At 50.6% G+C, this 24,328-nt stretch overlaps 1 protein-coding gene across 1 annotated transcript; it reads left to right on the plus strand.

The window, feature by feature from the left end:
- Positions 1-4,543: 4,543 nt before the first annotated feature.
- LOC133351317 (fibroblast growth factor 4A-like) lies at positions 4,544-16,941 on the plus strand. Its single transcript, XM_061566416.1, has 3 exons — positions 4,544-4,961; positions 9,913-10,016; positions 16,709-16,941. Exons 1-3 carry the CDS (start codon positions 4,544-4,546, stop codon positions 16,883-16,885), a joined length of 699 nt encoding a protein of 232 aa, XP_061422400.1. The 3' UTR covers positions 16,886-16,941.
- The last annotated feature ends 7,387 nt before the right edge of the window (positions 16,942-24,328 follow it).

Raw genomic sequence — 24,328 nt, forward strand, 5'->3', positions numbered from 1 at the left:
ACGCTTCTTCTTCTTACTTAATTTGGAGCTTTCGTGACTGCAGGAATTTATTATTTTATCTTTATACGTGAAAAGAAGAAAGAACCAAATAGATTATTCTTCTTCTTTCGCATGGCTGTTGATGTAGATGCAGAGAGCCACAAGTAGGATTTCACAATGCAGCTGGTCAAGCCAGATAACCGTGCCAGGACCATCAGCGGAGTGTTTCGTCGCTGTGATGTCTCCCTTCGTATGTGTGGATCGGCCATCGCATTGCGCGCTCTGTTCTTGATGACCTACAGTCGCACACTGTGGAGAGTTTCACATTCTCCATTTTCGCGGCAGGTCTCCGCATCTACTGCCGTGTGGTTTGTGGCAGTGGATGCTGTTTAGAGTGGACCGTGAGCTTCAGTGGAAGATCAAATCCAGGGATCTTCCGCGTAGGGCCTTTCACGAACGCTCGTGCAACCCAACGCATTCACGCGCAGTGTGCACAGGCGATTCCTCACTTTGAAGATGTCTAAACCTGTCCCACCTGGCCCTCCTGCAACTCGCACACATTGAGTCGGCAAAGTTCCTCTGGCCCAGCGACAGGAAATGTTACTCAAAACTCTTAAGAGGTTCGGCATAGCGCAGTTTGTTTTAACTTTGCAGGTATCTGGTTTAAAGCGTTCCTGGATTGATGTGCGGTATGTTGGGGGAAGGACGGCGAATTCGTGCGTGTGTGTGTCGGTGTTTGTGCTCACAGCACTTGCCCCAACTGTTTTGTAGAAGCTATATCGGGGAGGTGGGGGTGGATATCTTTGTCTTTGCGCGTGTGTGTGTATGGTGCGTGAGCAAATTCAATCTGAAAATGCATCAAAGTCTAATAGGTATCTCTGTTCGCAGGTTATATCATCGCGAAACACTGTAGTGGCGGTTGAAAATCGAGCGTCGAAATGTACTTTACAACATTTACATTGAGGCAAGTTGTCCTGCAGCAGCGTCCGAATTGGCATTGCAGTTTTCAGTGCTTACACGATCAATTCCGCGGTCGACTCAGCCCATCATCTCTCCGTGATAGATAAAACATTAGTTTATCGCTTTGTGGCTCATCCACAGTGACTAGGGTACAGACAGACGAGTCCCCGTCATGGCAATGCTGAATTTGCACCACCGGTTCAAGATCATCAAATGCCGATGAGTGCGATCGGCATTCGCTTGGCTAAAGCACGGAGACAACTTGGCTTGTTTTGATTGGTATCGAGGTAAAATTCAGTTTCATTCGCAATCGTCATAACCACAGGGCACGCAGGGCTGTGTTTCACGTGGTTCTATTTGTGAAGCTCACGTAAATATGCGTCAGAGGCATCTTGAAGAGGCAGCTTTGCGCGATGTTGGCGATTACACAAACGCACCACCCAGCAGCGTCTGCTGTGGAGCGGCGATGTGACGCCATCATTCAAAGGAGTCGGTCATTATAAAGTACTGCTGTAATGGCTCATTCAAACCATGGATATTACCCAATACATTACATTATTTGTCATCATCATTATTGGCCATTTTCTGTCCACCGTTAAATGAAGGCCTCCCCAAGATTGCTGCCTGTCATGCTCCTGCGATGCCACAATCCGTGTCACTCCCGTGCAAGAGCTGATTTCATAGTTCCATCTCCACGGTGGTCGTTCTCTCAAGGGGTGGGTTTCCTCCTCGAGCTACCATTATGTGACCAGTCTCATCCATCTGCTATCATCCATTCCAGCGTATATGTCCTCCCCAAACCCACTTTTATTTATGTCAATATGATGTCTAATTTCCATTTGTTCTATGATCCACATGGTTCCTTTTTCTCATTGCTATTCCCAGCATGCATTTCTCCATGCTGCTTCGCATACTTTAAATAATTAATTCCACGTTTTTTGTCGGAGTCAATGTTTCCAATCCATGCCATGGCGGGTAATATGCACCGACTGAAAAACATATTTTTTAAAGGCACATTGGCATGCCGCTTTTCATTTTCCAGCCGTGTCCCTGGAAGAATTGTCCTTTTATTTTGCTTATATTCATCTTTAACCCCACATCACGGCCTTCTTTGTCAGGTTCCTCAATCGCCGCCGTTAATTCAATAACGCCGCTTGTTATAATCCGTCCGTCGTCCATCAATTCGCGTGGACAGCTCTGGGGTCCGTTGCGGCAGTCCGTGATGACCTCTGCGTCTGGCCTCGTCCCAAGTTCGGCGGTGGGAGGCGCGCGAGGAAACGGTGGCGATTTCATAGATCCCAGGGGAGGAGAGGTCTCCACCTGATCGGCTAGGGCCGCCCGCCTGAACCGACGTCAGTGGCGAGCTCCGGGCCTCTACATAGCAGGGCTGCATTCACCAAAGTGTGAAAGGTATGCGATGACGATGCTAATACGAGACGCTGAATTTCAAGGCCAACCAGCCATGAAGAGCGGGCTGCTATATATTTTTAAACAAATCGTTGTTCTACAAGTGACTAAATACATACTAAGAGTCATTCTAATAAACACAATTTCATAGCAAATGCCATAATTATTCCGTGGCTTGTGAAAAAAGGCATTTGATTCCATGGAATTCTGATGCGGTCATCCGAGCTCTCACAAACCAAGGTCTTGATTTTAAAATACGGCACCCTGAAAGTATCACAACATTTCATGGTGATGGAACAGCGCCACTGAAATTCCATGAAGTAGCAAAATACAAATCAGCGGAGGAGTCAGGCAAGGTGAAATTCACTCACCACGGCTCCTGACAGTGACTGCAGTGAAGATATTTTATGCAAACTGGACGGCAGAAATAAAAGCTTTAAATAAATCAGCGGCGGACGTATGAACCATTGGCGACATAAATTACAAACGGAACGAAATGCACGCCTCTCCCTGCTCAAACCAACATTGGGGCGGTGAAATTACACATTTCCTAGGTGGGGCCCAGTCTGTCCGGAGAACAGCCACTGCAGCCTTTCTCCAAGTGGTACTCGTTTTATTGATTTTGGAGGGATAATGGGCTGAGCCGGTGGCCCTCAAACAGGAAATTGACTCACGTCTCTCCAACTGCAGTTTATGTACGACGACATCACCACCCAGCCGCATAAATTAACGCGATTTGATTGCGGATGGTATGCGTTCGGAGCGCAGCAAACGTGGGCACGCATTTGATATTCAACACCGACGGGTGGTTTAAAATGTACGTCGCATCACTCCCCACGCCGTCCCACCCACCAATATCGCGCGAATTAATTTCAATCGCGGGCCGCTCTTCATCCCTCCGACAGCCGAGTTGCTGCCCTGACACAACCCCGGCCACGCGGCGCAAAGCGCCTGACGAAAACGGAGCGCCCGCGACGAGCTAAGAGGCAGCAGCAGCAGTAGCAGCAGCAGGCAGCAGCAGCAGGCAGCAGCAGTAGCAGGCAGCAGCAGCAGCAGGCAGCAGCAGAAAGCAGCAGCAGGCAGCAGCAGCAAGCAGCAAGCAGCAGCAGGCAGCAAGCAGTAGCAGCATCAGCAGCAAGCAGCAGGCAGCAGCAGCAGGCAGCAGCAGCAGGCAGCAGCAGCAGCAGGCAGCAGCAGGCAGCAAGCAGCAGCAGGCAGCATCAGCAGCAGGCAGCAGTAGCAGCAGCAGCAGGCAGCAGCAGCATCAGCAGCAAGCAGCAGCAGGCAGCAGCAAACAGCCACATGGAGAGATTTCGCCTTGAGACGCAATCGTTCCCGCGACTCAGCGCACACCCGCGCACTGCAACGGCAATCGAACGTCTGCGGAGGCGACTCTGTGACATTTCACGGATTTTTCTCCGGGCATATGAAAGAAGGGGCGGGGGCGGAAACAAGTGCCCTGCATTGTTGATCTCATACCTGATTAAACCTCGTCGGGTTTTCTTTTTTTTGACAGCACGCTGCTTTGTTGGGGCCACAAGTTAGCAGCGGGTGGCCCGCGAAATGCAGCGTGCCTCGAGATGACGCACGAGGGGGGAGACACCTAAGGGGGTGAACAACAACAACAAACTCGTTCCAGCGCACCGCAAGAATAACCTTTTTTTCTCTTCCAGAACCAAGAGCCACTCCGTAAATTTAGCAGAAATGGCATTTAACCCACGTCATTCAAGAGCGAGACGGATTCCTTATAAATAGGGCGGGCTGACTGATGGCAGTTTGCATCCACGGTATCGTGTCACCACCAATGTCTTGGCGGAAAGCCACCGTTTCAACTCCAATCCGTACGACGTCAACGCAAGGCAATTCTTTTTTCTCTCTCTCTCTTGCAATCTCGTCCGTTCACTGCCGACGTGCGCCCTCGGTCCTTTGGAGTGTCCAGGCATCTGAGACCGGACCACATTCTGGAGTTTTGAGGCATTGTTATTGTTGCTATAATAAGTCCGGCAGTGTCAGTGGTGCTGGTGGCGGTGGTGGTGGCAGAGAGAGAGAGAGAGACTTAGGGAGACAGACAGAGAGAAAGAGAGTGGAGAGAGAGAGAGGAGGCCGGCTTCAGTCTGCTGATATTTTTAGGTGGATCCCATCAACCAATCTTCCCTCCTGCAGGCCAACAATCCGCGTGCCGCGTGGTTGGCACACGATGGGTGGAGCTCAGCCGGTTCTCCACTTGGCAGTAGCAGCGTGCCTCGTTACGTGGGCGCCGCCAAATTTGACGCAGTGCCACCCGCTCGCGACCTCCTCCAGCCACGCCACCGTGCCCCGCCAATTCTGGCTCGTGGGCTCTCGATACAACTCCAGGTATCCCCCGGCATCTTCCAACTCATCCTTCTCGTCGTCGTCGTCATCTTCTGCTGCTCTGGGACTCTCGGGTGACGGGCGAGGCTTCTCGGCGGGCGGCTCGGAGCGGGCCCTGGAGCGGCTGGAGCGGCGGGGCCCGCACGGCTACCTGGCGGGGATCAAGCGGGTCCGCCGCCTCTACTGCAACGTGGGCATCGGCTACCACCTGCAGGTGCTGCCCGACGGGCACGTCGGCGGCGTGCACAGCGAGAGCCCCTACAGTGAGTGTGCGAGCGGCGGTCACACCGCACCGCGAGGGGGCGTGGGGCGGGGCGGTTGGTTACGTTGGAGGAATCTGATGAGCTGTGAAGCTCTTCATCACACATGTCCAGTAGACAACTGTCGTGCAACCCCCCGCCCCCACCCCACCACTCGGACGGCGGGGTGGGTGGCACGAAAGTTGACGCGACACAAACTTTAAGCGAATGTCGAAGCAGGCAGCAGCAATCCTGCTCCGGTCCATTGTGCGCCACCGCACAATGGACAAAAAAAATAGTTTTAAATTTTTTTAATAAAAATGTTGCATTTAATCCAGCCACCTGCAACGACTGCCGAGATTCAGCAATGGCGCCGATTCACCGAGCTGAAGCAGATGCGCCAGGGGCACAATTTCTGTTTCACGGTTATGGGGTTCCGCTGATTTAGTTTGACATTGGTGAAGACTCAACAGGCCCGGCCGAGTCTCGTTCGCAACGAGTGATCTGGGGCATTGGTTCTGCCAGTCGGGGGTGGTGGGGTGGGGTGGGGCGATGATTTACCGCTGCGCATAATAATCCCAATTGAGTAATTTTGGCATCCGCCAAACTGTTAAACCTTAAAGAAAAGCCGCCACACCGATGCGAGATAACGTAATAACATTTTTGAACTATCAATTTCGATGGCTGAGAGCCCCCCCGCCCGCTCCCCCTCCGACCACTTGAAGGTTGTTAGCACCGCTCCCGGTCGCTCTCTCTCTCTCTGGGCATGGCTCACTCGCCGCAGTTGAACGGCACGAGGCGTCCACCAGCGAGTGCCTCCACGCGCGTGAACTTGCCAGAGGCTGGCGGCGGTGGCGGCGGCGATGATGAATGTGCGCTCGGCTGGCCTCGGTGTATTTTTGGTGGCCGCTGCGCCGTGCTGTGTACGGGATGCCTGTGGCCGTTGGTAACCGCGGATGTACACAGAGCAGCCCACACTGGCACATGTCACACCTACACTTATATAGACGTGCACGTACGGACGATATCACTCGCACACACAAAGACAAAGATCCCCCGGATAGTCTATTGGGGCAAGTGCTGTTAGTGAGCACCTATGAAGGCAGCCACACGCACACGTGGGGGTGGGTGGCCAACACCAAGCCCTGGCCGCCTTTGTCTCCCGAGTGGCGATGTTTACACACCACCACACCAGGCACTCATTTGAGGCTGAGTCGACCTAGGGGACACCGAGCACCGGTTCAGATGTTGGTCGTGAAAGCGAATCGAACTTGGGTTGCCGGGTTTGTAGGGCAGTAACAACTACTCTACCGATCCCCAATATATAAAGACCGGCATGTGCTTGCCAAGACAAAGATCCCCCGTATAGCCTCTAACAGACTGTGGGGTAAGTTCTGCTAGCGGGCATCTATATATACACAAAGACACAAAAAAGTATAACCCGTAAAAACAACGTTTTTCACTATAAATCCTTTATATGCGTGGCAGCGAACTTAATATAAAGGATTTTAAAATATATTCGCCTGTGGAGGACGCGGGGATCGATCCCGCGACCTTTGGCATGGGAAGCGAGGGCACTACCAACTGCGCTACTCCGCCACGGCCTGTGGAGGGGTTACGCTCTGGGCTCTTATACTGTGACGTTCAGCCAAAGCCAAGAATGAGTTCTATTTGAATATATGTAAAATAATTTTTTTTTGCCTAAAAAGTGTAACATTTTGGGAATTTTTTTTCACGAACATTAATTGTCTGGCACAACGAGTCTGTGTGGAAAATGTCAGCTCGATTGGATCACGGGAAGTGGGTTAAAAAACGACCGAAAGATTTGCACGGTCCTAAGCAAGCAAGCACGCAAGCAAGTAAGCAAGCATGCGAACTTAATATAAAGGATTTAAAAAGCAAGGTGCATGAATGCTCATAAAATTCCCAATTTGACACAAGACGTGTGGCTGGCATCGGACACGAGCCATAATCGGATATGTCAACGGTTTTAAATGCCTCACTCCTTGTGGATTAGAGCAATTAGCGCTCTCAACTCCCTTGTTTTTTTTGCCAAACACAGCATCGCTATGGTGACTAAGTGGGCGACCCTCGGTTCACTTCCACGCCTCCCTGTCCCATCCTCTCACCCTCTCCGTGTCTCTCTCTCCTCTCCCTCCTTGCTTACCCCCTCCCACTCCGATGCTTTAAATATCGCACCATGATCTCTGCCTGATTTACAGAGAGCACGAGACGGACCGAGCTTTTAGCTTCTCACAAAAATGGTTGCATGCCACCCCGGTGGATTATGGGCATTATATGCAAAACAATAAACCCAGACAAGGTCATATTTACCGTCAAATAAATCAACGTTGAGGTCCCATCGGCCTTTTGGGACTGCTGCGACAATGGTCTCCAGCAAGGTTTTTTTTGGCTTTTTCAAGAAGAGGCCAGACTATGCTGACGAGAGTCAGAAAGTCAAAGCACGAGCAGAGTTCTGCTCAAATTAATTCTTCTGGAAATCATCGGCCCAGAAGCCGGTAAAAGTCCGGCAGATCCTAAATGTTGTTTTAGTTTATTGCCGATGAAGCACAACCCCCATTTTTTGTCCGTTTATGTTTAGCCTCTCGTGGCTGTCACCTCAAGCAGGTCTCGGATTGTTCAAATCTCGCGTTGCGACGCGCAATAAACCCAAAGCCGCCCCCAATGCCCCCTTTGACCACGTGGTGAGCTCCGCTCTTCATCCGTGGAAACATCTCAGCAAGTCGAAAGACTCTTTTTCAAAATTGGTCTCGCGGGAATTGGGATGTTTCGCCCAATTTCATGAATTCGTGTTTTGCCGATTGGAGGAAATTAGAGAACCTGGGGACCCCCCCCCCCCCTACACACACACACAGGGGTTATGTGACTCTCCGCACAGAAATATTCAAGAACACAGTGAGTCCTCGTTGCTTTCAAAGTGCCGCGTTAAGCGCCAAAAACGCATTCAGCGAAAACAATTTCCCCATGTTTCGCCCAATTTCATGAATTCGTGTTTTGCCGATTGGAGGAAATTAAAGAACCTGGGGACCCCCCCCCCCTACACACACACACAGGGGTTGTGTGACTCTCCGCACAGAAATATTCAAGAACACAGTGAGTCCTCGCTGCCTTCAAAGTGCCGCGTTAAGCGGTAACAACGCATTCAGCGAAAACAATTTCCCCATAAAAAATGTAGCGATGAGGTTTGGCGAGATACGATGTACTGCGCGCACACAGCGACACAGACTCAGGGTACGCCGCCGCGTCACGATGTCGTCCCACGTACTCGATCACAGCGCTCAGCCGCGTCACCTCGACAAAGTCGTTCGTCGTCGACCGCTCGGAAACTCCGTTGTGACGGTACGTGTCCCACGTGATCACGGCGCGTGTCCCACGTGATCACGGCGCGTGTCCCACGTGATCACGGCGAGTGTCCCACGTGATCACGGCGAGTGTCCCACGTGATCACGGCGCGTGTCCCACGTGATCACGGCGAGTGTCCCACGTGATCACGGCGCCTGTCCCACGTGATCACGGCGCCTGTCCCACGTGATCACGGCGCGTGTCCCACGTGATCACGGCGAGTGTCCCACGTGATCACGGCGCGTGTCCCACGTGATCACGGCGAGTGTCCCACGTGATCACCGCGCGTGTCCCACGTGATCACGGCGAGTGTCCCACGTGATCACGGCGAGTGTCCCACGTGATCACGGCGAGTGTCGCACGTGATCACGGCGCGTGTCCCACGTGATCACGGCGAGTGTCCCACGTGATCACGGCGCGTGTCCCACGTCATCACGGCGCGTGTCCCACGTCATCACGGCGCGTGTCCCACGTGATCACGGCTCGTGTCCCACGTGATGACGGCGCCTGCCCCACGTGATCACGGCGCGTGTCCCACGTGATCACGGCGCGTGTCCCACGTGATCACGGCTCGTGCCCCACGTGATCACGGCGCGTGCTCCGCATTATTCGACAAGTGTTCTCTAATGGCAGAACCGCGTTATAGCGGAAGCGTTTGTGTGAACACGCGTTAAGCGACGACTTTACCGTACTCTGGTATCGTGCAATCCCAGTCTCCCATCCACATAGAACTCAGTTACATCCTGATCATATGTTGAGTTCAGATGAGTTCAGATGTGACTACTCCTAACAGGTGCATGACACCGATGACACGGCTCTGTCGACGCTAAGGGGCGCTCCTTCTCTGCGTTTGTGTTTGGGAGGGTGACACGGCAGAGCCACTTGTTGTCAATGTTCACGGTTCAAGACAATTGGCAGCGCTGGTTAACATCGCAGGCGTATTGACCGCAAATACACGCAGTGTGCTTCAGCGTGGTCGTTCAATGACCCTGTGACGTTATTCAAACGTGAGTGGGCAACGTGTGGCCGGGGTGACGGACATCCCCAGCGTTTAACAGTACTCTCCTTTTTGTATTTGGATTGTCAACCAACACCAGGTAAAACAACATGTGCACCTATTGTTCTCTTTGAGCCCCGCCCACCCCCCTCAACACGTTCCATTCATTGGCTACCACATTCAGATAAGCCCCTCCCCCCTCCTCCCCCCTTAACTTGTATTTAAGAGCTTGTCTCTTGGAATTTTGCCTCACTTGACACAGTAAATCTAGCTGTGACGGTCCCACCTGATGACGGAGACTTGTGTTGCCTCCGAAACGTCGTGATTTATAATTGTATTTCTATTATTATTTCTATTATTTTATTTTTATTATTTATTTTTACCTACGTGACTTCACCGAAAAAACCTAAGAGTGTGACGGACAACGTTTGCCAAACTGCTCAATAATTATTTAATTTGAAGTCACACATACAGCAACATCGGCCCCTACCGCAAGACTACTGCGGATGATACCCGTCTGTAAAAGCATAGCGCCCGCATTCGCAATCGCCTTGCGCTATGAGAATAGCGCGGCTACCAAACGTGACGATGATAGCGTTCGATCTGCTCCGTTAGGTCTCCTGGAGATCTCCACCGTGCAGCGAGGGGTCGTCAGCATTTTCGGCATCAAAAGCGGCCTCTTCCTCGCCATGAGCAGCAGAGGGAATCTGTACGCAACGGTGAGTGTGAGCATAGCTCTACACGAGGGTGAGTGTGTGTGTGGCTCTACGTGAAGGTGAGTGTGTGTGTGGCTCTGCGTGACGGTGAGTGAGTGTGTGGCTCTACGTGACGGTGAGTGTGTGTGTGGCTCTACGTGAAGGTGAGTGTGTGTGTGGCTCTACGTGACGGTGAGTGTGTGTGTGGCTCTACGTGACGGTGAGTGTGTGTGTGGCTCTACGTGACGGTGAGTGTGTGTGTGGCTCTACGCGACGGTGAGTGTGTGTGTGGCTCTGCGTGACGGTGAGTGTGTGTGTGGCTCTACGTGACGGTGAGTGTGTGTGTGGCTCTACGTGACGGTGAGTATGTGTGTGGCTCTATGTGACGGTGAGTGTGTGCGTGGCTCTATGTGACGGTGAGTGTGTGCGTGGCTCTACGTGACGGTGAGTGTGTGTGTGGCTCTATGTGACGGTGAGTGTGTGTGTGGCTCTATGTGACGGTGAGTGTGTGCGTGGCTCTATGTGACGGTGAGTGTGTGCGTGGCTCTATGTGGCGGTGAGTGTGTGTGTGGCTCTATGTGACGGTGAGTGTGTGCGTGGCTCTATGTGACGGTGAGTGTGTGCGTGGCTCTACGTGACGGTGAGTGTGTGTGTGGCTCTATGTGACGGTGAGTGTGTGCGTGGCTCTATGTGACGGTGAGTGTGTGCGTGGCTCTACGTGACGTGGAGTGTGGTGTGGCTCTACGTGACGGTGAGTGTGTGTGTGGCTCTACGTGACGGTGAGTGTGTGTGTGGCTCTACGTGACGGTGAGTGTGTGTGTGGCTCTACGTGACGGTGAGTGTGTGTGTGGCTCTACGTGACGGTGAGTGTGTGTGTGGCTCTACGTGACGGTGAGTGTGTGTGTGGCTCTACGTGACGGTGAGTGTGTGTGTGGCTCTACGTGACGGTGAGTGTGTGTGTGGCTCTACGTGACGGTGAGTGTGTGTGTGGCTCTACGTGACGGTGAGTGTGTGTGTGCCTCTATGTGACGGTGAGTGTGTGTGTGGCTCTACGTGACGGTGAGTGTGTGTGTGGCTCTGCGTGACGGTGAGTGTGTGTGTGGCTCTACGTGACGGTGAGTGTGTGTGTGTGGCTCTACGTGACGGGAGTGTGTGTGTGGCTCTACGTGACGGTGAGTGTGTGTGTGGCTCTACGTGACGGTGAGTGTGTGTGGGCTCTACGTGACGGTGAGTGTGTGTGTGGCTCTACGTGACGGTGAGTGTGTGTGTGGCTCTACGTGACGGTGAGTGTGTGTGTGGCTCTACGTGACGGTGAGTGTGTGTGTGGCTCTACTGACGGTGAGTGTGTGTGTGGCTCTACGTGACGGTGAGTGTGTGTGTGGCTCTACGTGACGGTGAGTGTGTGTGTGGCTCTACGTGACGGTGAGTGTGTGCGTGGCTCTACGTGACGGTGAGTGTGTGTGTGGCTCTACGCGACGGTGAGTGTGAGTGTGGCTCTACGCAACGGTGAGTGTGTGTGTGGCTCTACGCAACGGTGAGTGTGTGTGTGGCTCTACGTGACGGTGAGTGTGTGTGTGGCTCTACGTGACGGTGAGTGTGTGTGTGGCTCTACGTGACGGTGAGTGTGTGTGTGGCTCTGCGTGACGGTGAGTGTGTGTGTGGCTCTACGTGACGGTGAGTGTGTGTGTGGCTCTACGTGACGGTGAGTGTGTGTGTGGCTCTACGTGACGGTGAGTGTGTGTGTGGCTCTACGTGACGGTGAGTGTGTGTGTGGCTCTACGTGACGGTGAGTGTGTGTGTGCCTCTATGTGACGGTGAGTGTGTGTGTGGCTCTACGTGACGGTGAGTGTGTGTGTGGCTCTGCGTGACGGTGAGTGTGTGTGTGGCTCTACGTGACGGTGAGTGTGTGTGTGTGGCTCTACGTGACGGTGAGTGTGTGTGTGGCTCTACGTGACGGTGAGTGTGTGTGTGGCTCTACGTGACGGTGAGTGTGTGTGTGGCTCTACGTGACGGTGAGTGTGTGTGTGGCTCTACGTGACGGTGAGTGTGTGTGTGGCTCTACGTGACGGTGAGTGTGTGTGTGGCTCTACGTGACGGTGAGTGTGTGTGTGGCTCTACGTGACGGTGAGTGTGTGTGTGGCTCTACGTGACGGTGAGTGTGTTCGTGGCTCTACGTGACGGTGAGTGTGTGTGTGGCTCTACGCGACGGTGAGTGTGTGTGGCTCTACGCACGGTGAGTGTGTGTGGCTCTACGCAACGGTGAGTGTGTGTGTGGCTCTACGCGACGGTGAGTGTGTGTGTGGCTCTACGTGACGGTGAGTGTGTGTGTGGCTCTACGTGACGGTGAGTGTGTGTGTGGCTCTACGTGACGGTGAGTGTGTGTGTGGCTCTGCGCGATAGTGAGTGTGTGTGTGGCTCTACGTGACGGTGAGTGTGTGTGTGGCTCTACGTGACGGTGAGTGTGTGTGTGGCTCTACGTGACGGTGAGTGTGTGTGTGGCTCTACGTGACAGTGAGTGTGTGTGTGGCTCTGCGCGAGAGTGAGTGTGAGCGTGGCTCTACGTGACGGTGAGTGTGTGTGTGGCTCTGCGCGATAGTGAGTGTGTGTGTGGCTCTACGTGACGGTGAGTGTGTGTGTGGCTCTACGTGACGGTGAGTGTGTGTGTGGCTCTACGTGACGGTGAGTGTGTGTGTGGCTCTACGTGACGGTGAGTGTGTGTGTGGCTCTACGTGACGGTGAGTGTGTGTGTGGCTCTACGTGACGGTGAGTGTGTGCGTGGCTCTACGTGACGGTGAGTGTGTGTGTGGCTCTACGCGACGGTGAGTGTGAGTGTGGCTCTACGCAACGGTGAGTGTGTGTGTGGCTCTACGCAACGGTGAGTGTGTGTGTGGCTCTACGTGACGGTGAGTGTGTGTGTGGCTCTACGTGACGGTGAGTGTGTGTGTGGCTCTACGTGACGGTGAGTGTGTGTGTGGCTCTGCGCGATAGTGAGTGTGTGTGTGGCTCTACGTGACGGTGAGTGTGTGTGTGGCTCTACGTGACGGTGAGTGTGTGTGTGGCTCTACGTGACGGTGAGTGTGTGTGTGGCTCTACGTGACAGTGAGTGTGTGTGTGGCTCTGCGCGAGAGTGAGTGTGAGCGTGGCTCTACGTGACGGTGAGTGTGTGTGTGGCTCTGCGCGATAGTGAGTGTGTGTGTGGCTCTACGTGACGGTGAGTGTGTGTGTGGCTCTACGTGACGGTGAGTGTGTGTGTGGCTCTACGTGACGGTGTGTGTGTGTGTGGCTCTACGTGACGGTGAGTGTGTGTGTGGCTCTACGTGACGGTGAGTGTGTGTGTGGCTCTACGCGACGGTGAGTGTGTGTGTGGCTCTACGCGACGGTGAGTGTGTGTGTGGCTCTACGTGACGGTGAGTGTGTGCGTGGCTCTACGTGACGGTGAGTGTGTGCGTGGCTCTACGTGACGGTGAGTGTGTGCGTGGCTCTACGTGACGGTGAGTGTGTGTGTGACTCTACGTGACGGTGAGTGTGTGTGTGGCTCTACGTGACGGTGAGTGTGTGTGTGGCTCTACGCGACGGTGAGTGTGTGCGTGGCTCCATCGCCCCCTTCATCAGTCGGCATCGGACGACGCGGCGATCGAATCGATTAAAATCGATTGTCAGAGCTGCCCGGTTGGTTCAAAGTTCAGAGCGCTGATTTGGCTCCACCACTGAGACCGCCTCCCCCCCCAGGTTTTAAAGCCAGGCAGCTGCCCATTGTTGTCTTTCCCCGCACCTCTGATTATCACGGTTGGCTACGTACGGTGCGAAAGAAGTTCAACATACGTACATTAAACCGGCGTCTCAAGTTTGGCGAGTTTATGAGCTCAGCCCGGTCACCGTTGACTCGCATAGAGAAGCGTAGACTGATATAGAGTCAAATATATTCACATAGAGACCCATATAATGACATATTGAATCTGCAATATTTTGCTGTCTTTTCTTGGATTTTCTGTTTGCGCTCAGTCACATATTCACTTTAAGATGTTTTTTTGTTCATGTTTTTGTTTTTTGTTTGTTGCGGTTGCACCCGATTCAAGAGCCGAATGTCTCACAGGGCTATACCTAATAAATGAACTTGAACTTGAATGTCGTGACCCTCAAAAATTACAATTCCGTAGAATGTCTGCGGTGGGTGGGGTGAATAGTGACGTTTCTATTCGTCACGTTTGCTATTTATAAATAATAAAAATAATAGAAATTATAATAGAAATAAAATTATAAATCACGACGTTTCGGAGGCAACACAAGTCTCCGTCATCAGGTGGACGTCACAGCTCGATTTACTGTATCAAATCTAGAATCAGTGTGAGAAAGAAGGCAGTTCCATTTTTGAGTTTGGTGGAAATTTACGGATGTTGGTCGAGGTTTAGTTCAAGTTCATTTATTAGGTATAGCCCTGTGAGCCATTCGGCTCTTGAATCGGGTGCAACCGCAACAAACAAAAAACAAAAACATGAACAAAAAACATCTTAAAGTGAATATGTGACTAAGTGCAAATAGAAAATCCAAGAAAAGACAGCAAAATATTGCAGAAAAAAACACCGTACACCAACGCTGTGTGCAAAAATCCCAGTGGGATGCAAGTCAAACAACACACAGAGACCACGGAGAAGAGGCTCATCTTCCCTGGCAGCTAAACCAGAGGTGGACATTCCACATTCCTTTGGTCAGAACCAGTGCATCATAGGACAACCACAAGCGCTATTCTAATCCATTAATGTGTCGTAATGTATTACGCAGCATTTAAGCCTTGCACTGCAGCGAAGCCATTCACATCATGCCACCGAGGATGCTCATTCTCACTGAGCACAACATCCATCGCCGAGCATTGCAACACGTGGGATAGAAGCCGAGTGCCTGGAGAACCGCCCACACATACGAGGGGGTAACGTCAAAACAACCCACGCAGGCAACGTAACAGGTCAGCCTCACGACCGGAAGGTTGAGTTTTCTAATTCTGGTTGATATTTTGTATCAACTCATCACTCTAAATCAGAGGCAAACCACAGTCGTGCCACGGTGGCCTTGAAGGAACGCAAACTACGGACCGTGTGTGGTTTGCACTCCGACACGAACTCTCCCCTGGTGCCCTCTCGTGTCCAGCAGACCTTGACATCGGCATGTAGCTGCTGAACACGTTTTGCTATAAGCAAGAATAGAATCACCCTCCAGTGGATACGATAATCAACATTTTGTCGATGTAGAAATGGCAACAGTTGTCTTGCGGATCTATTGCCCCCCGTGATTGGAGAACAGAATGCCTGTCACTGGCTCTGGGCCACGGATGGAGATGAACAGGGAGCCTCTTCGATAAAGTCACGTAGGAATAAAATAAAATAAATCACGACGTTTCGGGCGCAACACAAACGTCCGTCATCAGGTGGGAAAGCTTGGTCTGCTGCTGAGGTAGACTGTTTTAAAAGGTTTATTTTATACCTACGTGACTTTACCGAAAGAACCAAAGAGTATGGATTCCTGCAGTCACGAAAGCTTCAAATCAAGATTGAGCCTCTTTGAGCCGATGATTTGAGACAAATTTCTACGGGAAATAGAACACAACACCGTATCAGTGACATCTGCTCGGTGAACCACTTTACGCTTGTCACCTGCGTTACATTTCACAATCAGCATTGTTAGGTGTCTCGACATATAACTACAAATATGTGAAGTCAACTGGCCTCTTGCCTGTCCAGAAGCAATATTATCCAGCAGTATTACTTTGAGCCAGCAAACCATGGAACGGTCTCAACTTTCTGAGTCTCAGCAGCGAGTCAAGCTTGTTTAAAACAATTCTGTTCGGCTAACGAGATGTTATTGGCAAGAGCACTCCATCTGAACCAGTGGTTCTCAGCCGGGGGTACGTGGACCCCTTACGCTTGCCACCTGTGCTTGTATTGCGATCGAAACGTCGTAGTTTTTTTGTTTATTTTATCCACGTGACTTTACCGAAATACCCAAAGAATATGAATTCCTGCAATCACGAAAGCTTTAAGTCAAAATGTAATATTTGTATGTACAATTTTTTTATATTAATTGTAAACTATTGAAAATAAATTAATAAATGTGCCCAGTTTAGGGAGGGGGAGGCATTGCCCCCCCCCCGTGCCGCCCCCCCCCCCCACCCAAACTCCACCCATGACCCTACCTACCTACTTGCTGTGCTGCCACAAGGACGGCCACCACCACCACAACCACCACCGCCGTCGCCACCACCACCGCCACCACCGCCGCCACCACCACCACCACCATTGTCACCACCACCATTGTCACCACCACCACCGTCACCACCGTCACCACCACCGTCACCACCACCGCCACCACCATCGTCACCACCACCACCGTCACCACCGTCACCACCGTCACCACCACCACCACCGCCACCACCATCGTCACCACCACCACCGTCACCACCGTCACCACCACCGTCACCACCGTCACCACCACCGCCACCACCGCCACCACCATCGTCACCACCACCACCGTCACCACCGCCACCACCACCACCGTCACCACCACCACCGCCACCACCACCGCCACCGTCACCACCACCGCCACCACCATCGTCACCACCGCCACCGTCACCACCACCACCGCCAGCACCTAACATCGCCCCCCCCCCCCTTCTTCTCTCTCCCCCACACGCAACCACCCCCCCCCCCTTCTCCTCTCTCTCTCAGCCGTACTTTGCCGACGAGTGCAAGTTCGGCGAGACGCTGCTGCCAAACAACTACAACGCGTACGAGTCGAGCGCGCACGCGGGCACGTTCGTGGCGCTCGGCAAGCGTGGCCGCGCGAGGAACGGCGGGCGAGTCACCGCGCGCATGACCGCCACGCACTTTCTGCCCAGGCTGTGAGCCAAGCGGAAGGTTCGCGATCTAAAACCCCCCACACACCCTCGCCCCCCCCCTCCCCCCCCAAAAAAAAACAAAAAACCCACCACCTCAATTATGGATAATATTGTTCGCAAAACCCCACGCGTTAAACTGAACCAGAAAGCCCCTTGCACCCGTGCGGTTGTTCCTCACTGGTGAAGTTGTTCCTCACTGGTGAAGTTGTTCCTCACTGGTGCAGTTGTTCTTCACTGGTGAAGTTGTTCCTCTCACTGGTGTAGTTGTTCTTCACTGGTGCAGTTGTTCTTCACTGGTGAAGTTGTTCTTCACTGGTGTAGTTGTTCTTCACTGGTGTAGTTGTTCTTCACTGGTGTAGTTGTTCTTCACTGGTGTAGTTGTTCTTCACTGATGAAGTTGTTCTTCACTGGTGAAGTTGTTCCTCACTGGTGAAGTTGTTCCACTCACTGGTGCAATTGTTCTTCACTGGTGAAGTTGTTCTTCACTGGTGCAGTTGTTCTTCACTGGTGAAGTTGTTCTTCACTGGTGTAGTTGTTCTTCACTGGTGCAGTTGTTCTTCACTGGTGCAGTTGTTCTTCACTGGTGAAGTTGTTCTTCACTGGTGAAGTTGTTCTTCACTGGTGAAGTTGTTCTTCACTGGTGAAGTTGTTCTTCACTGGTGAAGTTGTTCCTCACTGGTGCAGTTGTTCTTCACTGGTGAAGTTGTTCCTCACTGGTGTAGTTGTTCTTCACTGGTGTAGTTGTTCTTCACTGGTGAAGTTGTTCTTCACTAGTGAAGTTGTTCCTCACTGGTGCAGTTGTTCTTCACTGGTGAAGTTGTTCTTCACTGGTGAAGTTGTTCCTCACTGGTGAAGTTGTTCCTCACTGGTGCAGTTGTTCTTCACTGGTGAAGTTGTTCCTCACTGGTGCAGTTGTTCTTCACTGGTGTAGTTGTTCTTCACTGGTGAAGTTGTTCTTCACTGGTGCAGTTGTTCTTCACTGGTGAAGTTGTTCTTCACTGGTGCAGTTGTTCTTCACTGGCGCAGTTGTTCTTCACTGGTGCAGTTGTTCTTCACTGGTGCAGTTGTTCTTCACTGGTGAAGTTGTTCTTCACTGGTGTAGTTGTTCTTCACTGGTGAAGTTGTTCTTCACTGGTGCAGTTGTTCTTCACTGGTGAAGTTGTTCTTCACTGGTGCAGTTGTTCTTCACTGGTGAAGTTGTTCTTCACTGGTGAAGTTGTTCTTCACTGGTGCAGTTGTTCTTCACTGGTGCAGTTGTTCTTCACTGGTGAAGTTGTTCTTCACTGGTGAAGTTGTTCTTCACTGGTGAAGTTGTTCTTCACTGGTGCAGCTGTTCTTCACTGGTGAAGTTGTTCTTCACTGGTGAAGTTGTTCTTCACTGGTGCAGTTGTTCTTCACTGGTGAAGTTGTTCTTCACTGGTGCAGTTGTTCTTCACTGGTGAAGTTGTTCCACTTCACTGGTGCAGTTGTTCTTCACTGGTGCAGTTGTTCTTCACTGGTGCAGTTGTTCTTCACTGGTGCAGTTGTTCTTCACTGGTGAAGTTGTTCCTCACTGGTGCAGTTGTTCTTCACTGGTGTAGTTGTTCTTCACTGGTGTAGTTGTTCTTCACTGGTGAAGTTGTTCTTCACTAGTGAAGTTGTTCCTCACTGGTGCAGTTGTTCTTCACTGGTGAAGTTGTTCTTCACTGGTGAAGTTGTTCCTCACTGGTGAAGTTGTTCCTCACTGGTGCAGTTGTTCTTCACTGGTGAAGTTGTTCTTCACTGGTGAAGTTGTTCTTCACTGGTGAAGTTGTTCTTCACTGGTGAAGTTGTTCTTCACTGGTGTAGTTGTTCTTCACTGGTGAAGTTGTTCCTCACTGGTGCAGTTGTTCTTCACTGGTGAAGTTGTTCTTCACTGGTGAAGTTGTTCCTCACTGGTGCAGTTGTTCTTCACTGGTGAAGTTGTTCTTCACTGGTGAAGTTGTTCTTCACTGGTGCAGTTGTTCTTCACTGGTGTAGTTGTTCTTCACTGGTGAAGTTGTTCTTCACTGGTGAAGTTGTTCTTCACTGGTGCAGTTGTTTCTTCACTGGTGCAGTTGTTCTTCACTGGTGAAGTTGTTCTTCACTGGTGTAGTTGTTCTTCACTGGTGAAGTTGTTCTTCACTGGTGCAGTTGTTCTTCACTGGTGAAGTTGTTCTTCACTGGTGCAGTTGTTCTTCACTGGTGAAGTTGTTCTTCACTGGTGAAGTTGTTCTTCACTGGTGCAGTTGTTCTTCACTGGTGAAGTTGTTCTTCACTGGTGAAGTTGTTCTTCACTGGTGAGTTGTTCTTCACTGGTGCAGCTGTCTTCACTGGTGAAGTTGTTCTTCACTGGTGAAGTTGTTCTTCACTGGTGCAGTTGTTCTTCACTGGTGAAGTTGTTCTTCACTGGTGAAGTTGTTTCCTCACTGGGGGTTGCAGTGTTCTTCACTGGTGAAGTTGTTCTTCACTGTGAAGTTGTTCTTCACTGGTGAAGTTGTTCTTCACTGGTGCAGTTGTTCTTCACTGGTGAAGTTGTTCTTCACTGGTGAAGTTGTTCTTCACTGGTGAAGTTGTTCTTCACTGGTGCAGTTGTTCTTCACTGGTGAAGTTGTTCCACTTCACTGGTGCAGTTGTTCTTCACTGGTGCAGTTGTTCTTCACTGGTGCAGTTGTTCTTCACTGGTGAAGTTGTTCTTCACTGGTGAAGTTGTTCTTCACTGGTGAAGTTGTTCCACTGGTGTAGTTGTTCTTCACTGGTGAAGTTGTTCTTCACTGGTGAAGTTGTTCTTCACTGGTGAAGTTGTTCCACTTCACTGGTGAAGTTGTTCTTCACTGGTGAAGTTGTTCCTCACTGGTGAAGTTGTTCCACTTCACTGGTGCAGTTGTTCTTCACTGGTGCAGTTGTTCTTCACTGGTGAAGTTTTCTTCACTGGTGTAGTTGTTCTTCACTGGTGAAGTTGTTCTTCACTGGTGAAGTTGTTCTTCACTGGTGAGTTGTTCCTCACTGGTGAAGTTGTTCCACTTCACTGGTGTAGTTGTTCTTCACTGGTGAAGTTGTTCTTCACTGGTGAAGTTGTTCCTCACTGGTGAAGTTGTTCCACTTCACTGGTGCAGTTGTTCTTCACTGGTGCAGTTGTTCTTCACTGGTGAAGTTGTTCTTCACTGGTGAAGTTGTTCTTCACTGGTGAAGTTGTTCCACTTCACCGGTGAAGTTGTTCCTCACTGGTGAAGTTGTTCCTCACTGGTGAAGTTGTTCCACTTCACTGGTGCAGTTGTTCTTCACTGGTGCAGTTGTTCTTCACTGGTGAAGTTGTTCTTCACTGGTGTAGTTGTTCTTCACTGGTGAAGTTGTTCTTCACTGGTGTAGTTGTTCTTCACTGGTGAAGTTGTTCTTCACTGGTGAAGTTGTTTTTCACTGGTGTAGTTGTTCTTCACTGGTGAAGTTGTCCTTCACTGGTGAAGTTGTTCTTCACTGGTGAAGTTGTTCTTCACTGGTGCTGTTGTTCTTCACTGGTGTAGTTGTTCTTCACTGGTGAAGTTGTTCTTCACTGGTGAAGTTGTTCTTCACTGGTGAAGTTGTTCTTCACTGGTGTAGTTGTTCTTCACTGGTGTAGTTGTTCTTCACTGGTGTAGTTGTTCTTCACTGGTGAAGTTGTTCTTCACTGGTGTAGTTGTTCTTCACTGGTGAAGTTGTTCTTCACTGGTGCTGTTGTTCTTCACTGGTGAAGTTGTTCTTCACTGGTGAAGTTGTTCTTCACTGGTGAAGTTGTTCTTCACTGGTGCTGTTGTTCTTCACTGGTGAAGTTGTTCTTCACTGGTGAAGTTGTTCTTCACTGGTGTAGTTGTTCTTCACTGGTGTAGTTGTTCTTCACTGGTGTAGTTGTTCCACTCACTGGAGCAGTTGTTCTTCACTGGTGTAGTTGTTCTTCACTGGTGAAGTCGTTCCTCTCACTGGTGCAGTTGTTCTTCACTGGTGTAGTTGTTCCTCTCACTGGTGCAGTTGTTCTTCACTGGTGTAGTTGTTCCTCTCACTGATCAAGTTGTTCTTCATTGGTGAAGTTGTTCTGCGCGTGAGGTGCCACCACAACATTTGACAGCATTGCGGGGTTTGACAGCAGCACAACGACGATGACGACAGAGGGGTTGAGTTGTCACGTGGGAGGGGGGTACCGCGCGTCACCAGGTGCTGCCAGTGGCACCGCCGGGGCCTTGCGATGAAGAACACCGCGCTGGTGGATAAGGGGGGTGAGGGGGGTGGGGTAATGGGATTGGGGGAGGGGGTGCGGTAAGGGGGGGTGGGGTAAGGGGATTGGGGTTGGGTAAGGGGGGTGGGGTGGCACTCAAGCATTTGGGGGAGTTTTTCAAAAATGAGACTTTGGACAATTATAAAATTTCTGAATTTGGGGAAAACATTCTAAACTTTCTAACGTGACAGTTTGGGAGTTTTTGAAGCTAGAGAGGTTTGGATTGCACCATTGGAACCTCATTTGCCAGTACAAAATATGATAATTGGTTTTTACCCTTCAGTTTTGTTGCCAGATGGAAGGGTAAAAAAACAATTATCAGGTTTGGATTGGTTTTTTTTCAACTTGAATAACTGGAAATGTTTAAAATTGAGAGATTGGGAGAGTAAAACGGCTATTATTTGAGAATATTGGAGTTTTTAAAACGGGAGACATTTCAAACCCTTTCAAATGTCACGAGGGTGTAGGAATGTTTCAAATGTGAGGGTCTGGAAAATGTTTTGCCAACTTGATTGTTGGAGAGTTCTTCAGACCTACGGCATTTGGAATGTTTCGCTAACGCGAGGGGTTCAGAATGTTTCTCACTTGCCGTGGCCCTTGTTCTCAATGTCGGCGCGTGCGTGGCACGGCTCGCTTCATGCAGTGTCTGTTCCATACCCACGGTGCACGGAGAGCGACATCACGTGTCAGCATTGGGCCGGTGGCTTTTAGAACCTGACATCAGTCGAGGTTTCAAAAGTGACATCGTGTACTCTTTGTGCGGCTTTCAAATTTGTGCTTTGCAATCTTGCGATTGCTGCTGCCCTCCAAATGGCCGTGAGCTGCTGACACGAATCGTATTGTCAAAACTGACGGCCAAGAGTAATGAACCGGCACAGGGCTAGGTACCGATAATCTTGTTACAGACTGAATACGGTACGAACTGGGACCTACCGGAAATACACCTTCCGTAGTCTCATTACATCTGCGCACAATTTTAAAATGTGACCCCCCCCTGCTGCTTCAGATGTCATGCGGGAGAGTGCTAGTTTAAAATTGTGTTACTACAATCATCACTCGTTTGAAGGAAGCGGTCACGTGCAAGCGTCTAAATCGTCACACTGTGCTACTATGAAGACGACGACAACAAGAACGCGAGAGAATAAGTTACGTTTCTTCTAAAATCTCAAGTTATCGGTAATCAGAGATGGATTACTTTTGAAAGGTCACCCTCCCACTTCCGAATGCTCGTGACCTCCCCCCCTCCCCCCTTGTGTCATCTCCCCCTCCCGCGCCTTCTCCCTCGCGTTGTTACCGATGTACTTCTACTTTCACCACTTGGGGGGCATTCAGGAGCCCGCACGAAAGCACTTTACGTCTTTGTATCGAAGGCATCGTAAGCATCGTGCACCCGTGTGCACTTACTCCACGTGCGTGGCGCGGTGGCACGGGTAACCGACAGATGCAAATATTTAAAAAATATTACCGTCGCAAAATGTTATTTAAGCAACGTACACTGCATACACTGCGTTTTATTCTCATCAAACTAACAAACTTGATTTGAAGCTTTCGTGACTGCAGGAATTACTCTGTGGTTCTTTCGGTGAAGTCCCGTGGAAAGAAAAGAAAATAAATAATAGAATACGAATGCAAACTCGGAGAGAGACACACACACGGAGACGTTTTCTTTCTAAGTGACTTTACCCAAAGAACCAAAGAGTAATCAAATTCACAATCGCAGAGCCAGCTCAGAACACCTGCGGTGCGCGTTCGAGAGGCGAAAGTCCTCGTTCTGTGGTCGCAGTTTGTTAGTGGATGCGTGTTTGTGTCCTTGACCTCAGATTGAGTAAAACCTCTCGAAACCAGACAGCCGGGCAGCGATGGCGACGCACGTGGCCTATGACCCCGCATTGTCGAGGCAGGTTTGGAGGATGACCACACCGAGGTTACAAACTCCCTTCCCGTGTGCGTCGAGGTGACGCCAAGAATTGGGCTCGCCAACAGGATGCGGTCGAGCAAAGTGCGAACTAACATCGCCTGTCCGCTTCTGTGTGGGATACAGTGTTGCCCCCTCGCACCCGCGGGCTTTGACTGGGCCCTGCGGTTTCCTGCCACGTGATAGAAACACTCAATAATTGGCTAAAACATCTTAATATATCGATGACTGCCGCCTTCCAAGCTCGTCTGTGACTCCTCGGAGATTGGGCGAGACGCAATAAAGGACGCAATATAAAACATAAACGTCAGTACAGGATTATTGATTGGGACAGCAGACGTTCTGGTGATAGGGGGGGGGGGGGATATCTGGCACAGGTCAAAAAATTAAGCACTCAATTCCGACATTTTCCAAAAAATGAAAGTAACACATCGTGCCTAAATTAACACTTCAATGGCATTAACGCTTAATTTGTATGCATACTCATTGGTTCTTTAGGTAACGTCACGTAGGTATAAAATAAAATAAATCACGACGTTTCGAGCGCAACACAAGCGTCCGTCATCAGGTGGGAAAGCATGGTCTGCTGCTGAGGCAGACTGTTTTTAAGGGTTTGAAATGGGTGTAGCCCAAGGGTCATAAAGTAGTGGCTGGGGCTAGTGATGTTAATGTGAAAAATTAGCGTGTAACTGTAAGATAGAAGGAAAGCGGCCTCCTGGACGAGGGCATGGAAGTGGCTATGTTAATGTGAGAGATTATCATGAAATAACAGCTTACATAGGCAGATAGGATGGAAACATCACAATCAGTTAAGACTTTACCTGGTTAATAACGTTCTTCCAATGATTGCTCAGTTTGTACCCATCCTCTCGGTTGAAGTTGTGTCTGTATTCATGTACAAACATTCTGAGCATAAGGTCACACGCCACCACCAGCAGACCACGTGGTATACCGACGATGCACTCAGTGAACCCGCCGCACTTGGGCGCTGTGGTATCAATGAACGCGGACTGCGACTAAATCACCGATCTTTGCTGATATTAGCCAATCAAATGAAGGCGGTGCATGTCATCACATCATTGCTCGACCCCACGGTTAGATTGGCAATTTAATCGACGCAGCGATGAATACACAAATTACAATGAACCCCCGGCAATTTCAATGTATCTTAATTTTGGAGCTTTCGTGACTGCAGGAATTATTCTTTGGTTCTTTCGGTAAAGTCACGTATAAAGTTAAATAATAAATTAAATAATAGCATACGACGTTTCGATTGCAACACAAGCAATCAT

This window comes from Lethenteron reissneri, chromosome 37, assembly GCF_015708825.2.
Source record: "Lethenteron reissneri isolate LAM-NWPU_2019-01 chromosome 37, ASM1570882v1, whole genome shotgun sequence".
In the NCBI taxonomy this organism is placed as follows: Eukaryota; Metazoa; Chordata; class Hyperoartia; order Petromyzontiformes; family Petromyzontidae; genus Lethenteron; species Lethenteron reissneri.

Coding starts and splice junctions, on each gene's coding strand:
- LOC133351317 (XM_061566416.1), top strand. CDS start 4,544: ATGGGTGGAGCTCAGCCGGTTCTCCACTTGGCAGTAGCAGCGTGCCTC. Junction 4,962..9,912: donor GCACAGCGAGAGCCCCTACA/GTGAGTGTGCGA, acceptor CTGCTCCGTTAG/GTCTCCTGGAGATCTCCACC. Junction 10,017..16,708: donor GAGGGAATCTGTACGCAACG/GTGAGTGTGAGC, acceptor TCTCTCTCTCAG/CCGTACTTTGCCGACGAGTG.